The following is a 6,000-nucleotide window of genomic DNA, read 5'->3' on the forward strand; positions in this document are numbered from 1 at the left end:
TTGAACGTATATGAGCTTTGAACCGTATATGAGCTTTGAACGTATATGAGCTTTGAGCGTATATGAGCTTTGAGCGTATATGAGCTTTGAACGTATATGAGCTTTGAACGTATATGAGCTTTGAGCGTATATGAGCTTTGAGCGTATATGAGCTTTGAACGTATATGAGCTTTGAACGTATATGAGCTTTGAACCGTATATGAGCTTTGAACGTATATGAGCTTTGAACGTATATGAGCTTTGAACGTATATGAGCTTTGAATGTATATGAGCTTTGAACGTATATGAGCTTTGAACCGTGTATGTGAGCTTTGAACCGTGTATGTGAGCTTTGAACGTATATGAGCTTTGAACGTATATGAGCTTTGAACCGTGTATGAGCTTTGAACGTATATGAGCTTTGAACCGTGTATGAGCTTTGAACGTATATGAGCTTTGAACGTATATGAGCTTTGAACGTATATGAGCTTTGAACCGTATATGAGCTTTGAACCGTGTATGAGCTTTGAACCGTATATGAGCTTTGAACCGTGTATGAGCTTTGAACGTATAATGAGCTTTGAATGTATATGAGCTTTGAGCGTATATGAGCTTTGAGCGTATATGAGCTTTGAATGTATATGAGCTTTGAACCGTATATGAGCTTTGAGCGTATATGAGCTTTGAGCGTATATGAGCTTTGAACCGTATATGAGCTTTGAACGTATATGAGCTTTGAATGTATATGAGCTTTGAACCGTATATGAGCTTTGAGCGTATATGAGCTTTGAGCGTATATGAGCTTTGAGCGTATATGAGCTTTGAACGTATATGAGCTTTGAACGTATATGAGCTTTGAACCGTATATGAGCTTTGAACGTATATGAGCTTTGAACGTATATGAGCTTTGAACGTATATGAGCTTTGAATGTATATGAGCTTTGAACGTATATGAGCTTTGAACCGTGTATGTGAGCTTTGAACCGTGTATGTGAGCTTTGAACCGTGTATGTGAGCTTTGAACGTATATGAGCTTTGAACGTATATGAGCTTTGAACCGTGTATGAGCTTTGAACGTATATGAGCTTTGAACGTATATGAGCTTTGAACGTATATGAGCTTTGAACCGTGTATGAGCTTTGAGCGTATATGAGCTTTGAACCGTGTATGTGAGCTTGTAGATCGGCTACTGTATGTCCGGGGCGAGAAACACTGGCAAAATGACAACCTATAGGCCTATACGTTTTAAGCAATATTACTCACGGTATCATGCCTATTTTTATTACCAAACTGTGGAACAAACTCCCCTATTATACTGCAGTCAGAAGAACTGCAAATTCACTCCCACATTTTCACCGTGCATACTTAGCTCTGGTCCATAGCTCTAATGCTCTGGTCCATAGCTTTAATGCGTTGCATTTAGAGCTATGTTACTCTCAACTTCCGCCACTCGCATGAATGCAGACCAGCCTCTCCTCTTTAGCGTAAATAAAAAGAACGCTTTTGCTACTCACCAAAACAAAGGCGGGTTGTGTCATTAGAAAGACTACTTTCCTTAGTGGACGCACTCTGAGCCCCCTCTAATGACACAACCCGCCTTTGTTTTGGTGAGTAGCAGAAACTCTCTTTTTATTTACGCTAAAGACGAGAGGCTGGTCTGATTTGGATTTGAGATTTAAAACGGTAAGTCCCATAGCCTTACTGCGCAGGGCAGAATGGTAGAAGCAGTAGAAGGCTATGGACCAGAGCTAGTGCATACTTCAATGTATAGATTATGTTGAGTACAGTATATTGTTTAGATCAGGGGTGCCCACACTTTTTTTGATTCGCGAGCAACTTTCAAAATGACCACCTGGACGAGATCTAAACCCACCAAAAAAAAGGGAGTTGCTGAAAATGTATAGCAGCGCATTTGGGATGGGAAATAGAGGCGAGGAAATGGAATTAGTATTAGCACTATGTTATGCTTTAGCTATTGAAAAATAGCAGATCTACAAGCTCGTAGCGCGCCACCGAGTGGCGCGCTATGAGCTTGTAGTTCTGCTATTTTTTTTTAATCGAAGAACGACTGAAATGGAAACATAGCTTTTTCAGAAAACCGTCAGGATAGAAGACATGTTTTAGAATCTGATCTCAGGTCAGAATGGAAAACTGTCAGGATGTAGAAGACACCACTGTCTCTATGCATTTTATGTATGTGATATTACCGCGCTTATTGTAAGTGGCACTGGTTAAATCGTGCCTGCCTAAAAAAACGCCTACATAGACATTATTTGTAAAATTGTACCACAGCAGCAACCAATGCAGATCGGTCGGTCGGTCGACGATCTACTAATCACTTCATGTGAATCTGTGGACGGTATCTGTAAGTCCTAAAAGATGAGGATTGGAGAAACAAAGTGGGATCAGTGTGAACAAAGCCTCAGTGTGATCAGTGTGATCCCTGGGACACAGAGGGACATCCTGGAGGCTTTTCTGAGGGCTCCATCAGCAAATGAAAGCGTGTAATTTTGGAGACGCTTCGCAGACTTTGACACTAATGACAGAGTCTGCATTCAGGGCGGGGATATATGATAATCCATGGTAATACTGTGGTGTGTGTGTGTGTGTGTGTGTGTGTGTGTGTGTGGGTGTGTGTGTGTGTGTGTGTGTGTGTGTGTGTGTGTGTGTGTGTGGGTGTGGGTGTGGGTGTGTGTGTGTGTGTGTGTGTGTGTGTGTGTGTGTGTGTGTGTGTGTGTGTGTGGGTGGGTGTGGGTGTATGTGGGGGTGTGTGTGTGTGTGTGTGTGTGTGTGTGTGTGTGTGTGTGTGTGTGTGTGTGTGTGTGGGTGTGTGTGTGTGTGTGTGTGTGTGTGTGTGTGTGGGTGTGGGTGTGTGTGTGTGTGTGTGTGTGTGTGTGTGTGTGTGTGTGTGTGTGTGTGTGGGTGGGTGGGTGTGTGTGGGTGGGTGTGTGTGTGTGTGTGTGTGTGAGTGGGTGTGTGTGGGTGTGTGTGTGTGTGTGTGTGTGTGTGTGTGTGTGAGTGGGTGTGGGTGTGTGTGTGTGTGTGTGTGTGTGTGTGGGTGTGTGTGTGTGTGTGTGTGTGTGTGTGTGTGTGTGTGTGTGTGTGTGTGTGTGTGTGTGTGTGTGTGTGTGTGTGTGTGTGTGTGTGTGTGTGTGTGTGTGTGTGGGTGTGTGTGGGTGTGTGTCTCTATTCTTGTGAGGGTCAAAATGTCTCTCAGAGTACAGTAGAATTTGAGAAATAGACATTATTGCGAACGCAGTGAGCCACTTACTATGACAGCAAGGGCTGAATGTCTGTGTGTCTGTGTGTGTGTCTGTGTGTCTGTCCCGCTGTTACACCACCCGCCCGCCACCAGAGGGCGCAGCTGTAGCACACACACACACACACACACACACACAGGGCGCAGCTGTAGCACACACACACACACACACACACACACACACACACACACACACACACACACAACCACACACACACGAGCTGCGTTCGCTTCCCGCGTTTGCGCGTCTTACTTGTATTATATTATATATTAAATAGGCATACAGTACTCTTTCTGGTCCAAATGGTTTACAATTCCTTATGGCTAAAAATAGATTTAGACAAAGGACAGAGATGGGATTAGGTTTGGGTTTAGGGCTAGCATTAGGATCAGAGGGTAGGTTTAGAGGTTAGGTTTAGGGGTAGCATTAGGATCAGAGGGTAGGTTTAGAGGTTAGGTTTAGGGGTAGCATTAGGATCAGAGGGTAGGTTTAGAGGTTAGGTTTAGGGGTAGCATTAGGATCAGAGGGTAGGTTTAGAGGTTAGGTTTAGGGGTAGCATTAGGATCAGAGGTTAAGTTTAGAGGTTAGGTTTAGGGCTAGCATTAGGATCAGAGGTTAAGTTTAGAGGTTAGGTTTAGGGGTAGCATTAGGATCAGGGGTTAAGTTTAGAGGTTAGGTTTAGGGGTAGCATTAGGATCAGAGGTTAAGTTTATAGGTTAGGTTTAGGGGTAGCATTAGGATCAGAGGTTAAGTTTAGAGGATAGGTTTAGGGGTAGCATTAGGATCAGAGGTTAAGTTTAGAGGTTAGGTTTAGGGGTAGCATTAGGATCAGAGGTTAAGTTTAGAGGTTAGGTTTAGGGGTAGCATTAGGATCAGAGGGTAGGTTTAGGGCTAGCATTAGGATCAGAGGTTAAGTTTAGAGGTTAGGTTTAGGGGTAGCATTAGGATCAGAGGTTAAGTTTAGAGGTTAGGTTTAGGGCTAGCATTAGGATCAGGGGTTAAGTTTAGAGGTTAGGTTTAGGACTAGCATTAGGATCAGAGGGTAGGTTTAGAGGTTAGGTTTAGGACTAGCATTAGGATCAGAGGTTAAGTTTAGAGGTTAGGTTTAGGGCTAGCATTAGGATCAGGGGTTAAGTTTAGAGGTTAGGTTTAGGGCTAGCATTAGGATCAGAGGTTAAGTTTAGAGGATAGGTTTAGGGGTAGCATTAGGATCAGAGGTTAAGTTTAGAGGTTAGGTTTAGGGGTAGCATTAGGATCAGAGGTTAAGTTTAGAGGTTAGGTTTAGGGGTAGCATTAGGATCAGAGGTTAAGTTTAGAGCAGGGGTGGGCAACTGGCGGCCCGGGGGCCACATGCGGCCCCCCACCTTCACTTAATGTGGCCATCAGGTTAATATCAGAATACTGATTATAATGTTGGTTTCAGCTGTTTACAATTCCACAACATGCAAAACATGACCCGCTCTAATTACTTCAGTCTAAATGAGTAGCTCATTGCTTCAACACACGTATAATTAAAAGGCATTTGAAATTACATTAAAAAAATGTTAATTTTCAGGATTCAAACTAAATAAATTGAAAGAAATAATTAGAGATTTCAATTCAAATATAGCAAAAAATAGCTGATCTACAAGCTCAAAACGTGTCGCAGCGCGACGCGTTTTGAGCTTGTAGATCGGCTATTTTTGCTACGACAGTAATATATGGCCCTAGGGAGTGAGAGTGGAAATATAGTGGCCCTCTCCATCGTCAAAGTTGCACGGCCCAGGTTTAGAGGTTAGGTTTAGGGGTCGGTGTCGTGCGTCAGGTCTCGACTTGAGCACCAAATTAGCTGATCTACAAGCTCACGTGTTGCGAGCGGCATGGGGGTAGAGTGGCCCGGATGGTAACCGCAAGGTTCCCGGTTCGAACCCTGTGGGCTCCCCCCCAGAGTTAGTGTTGAAGTGTCCTTGAGCAAGACACTTAAAGGGACACTTCACCCTTTTTACAAAACAATATATGTTAATGACGTTTAGAAGCTTTAGAACACTTTCCTGGGGGTCTTTATGTGTGTAATATGTGGTTTTAGATATTTTAGATTGTAGCAGTGAGCCCAGTGTCTCTGATGTCATGGACACTGGGCTCACTTCCTTCCTGGACTACATGTTGTCTCAGTAAGACAGCTCTCCCCCTATCCACAAGGAGGAGCAGTGCACCAAATAATTATGGGAATTGTAGTCCAGGAAGGTAGTGAGACCAGTGTCCATGACATGAGCTTGTAGATCTGCTATTTTTCAATAGCTATAAAGCATAACATAATGCTATAACACCAAAATGGTTTAATTCCTAGAGGGCTTGGAAAGTATAGTGGAGTGAAAAAGACGACATGAGGCGTGCATAACCATCCCAAACCAAAAGAACTGGGCAGGTTTTAAATTAAAATAACAAACGCTTTGCACGCTGTGTGTGTGCGCGAGCGTCTTTTTATTATTTTTCCCCCTGGACATTAGATGATGATGTCACTGTCCTTGGAGTCAACGATGATGTCATCATTGCCACAGTCAGTGGCTGACAGATGTCCAGTGTGTCACACTGTAAATGCAGAGCTTCCTGCTGACAGATGTCCAGTGTGTCACACTGTAAATGCAGAGCTTCCTGCTGACAGATGTCCAGTGTGTCACACTGTAAATGCAGAGCTTCCTGCTGACAGATGTCCAGTGTGTCACACTGTAAATGCAGAGCTTCCTGCTGACAGATGTCCAGTGTGTCACACTGTAAATGCAGA

The 6,000-nt window shown here is 43.6% G+C and overlaps 1 protein-coding gene across 1 annotated transcript in view; it reads right to left on the minus strand.

The window, feature by feature from the left end:
- The window catches only part of LOC310879565 (fibroblast growth factor receptor 1-A-like), a gene marked incomplete at its 5' end in the record, with an annotated part of 69,492 nt that extends 64,392 nt beyond the window's left edge, over positions 1-5,100 (minus strand). Inside the window, one exon of the mRNA XM_083794340.1 lies at positions 5,085-5,100. Coding sequence (XP_083650466.1) covers positions 5,085-5,100 — 16 coding nt within the window. The remainder of the gene's footprint in view (positions 1-5,084) is intronic.
- Between the last annotated feature and the right edge of the window lie 900 nt (positions 5,101-6,000).

Source organism: Protomyctophum parallelum (assembly GCF_964188405.1).
Source record: "Protomyctophum parallelum genome assembly, chromosome: 21".
Taxonomy (NCBI): Eukaryota; Metazoa; Chordata; class Actinopteri; order Myctophiformes; family Myctophidae; genus Protomyctophum; species Protomyctophum parallelum.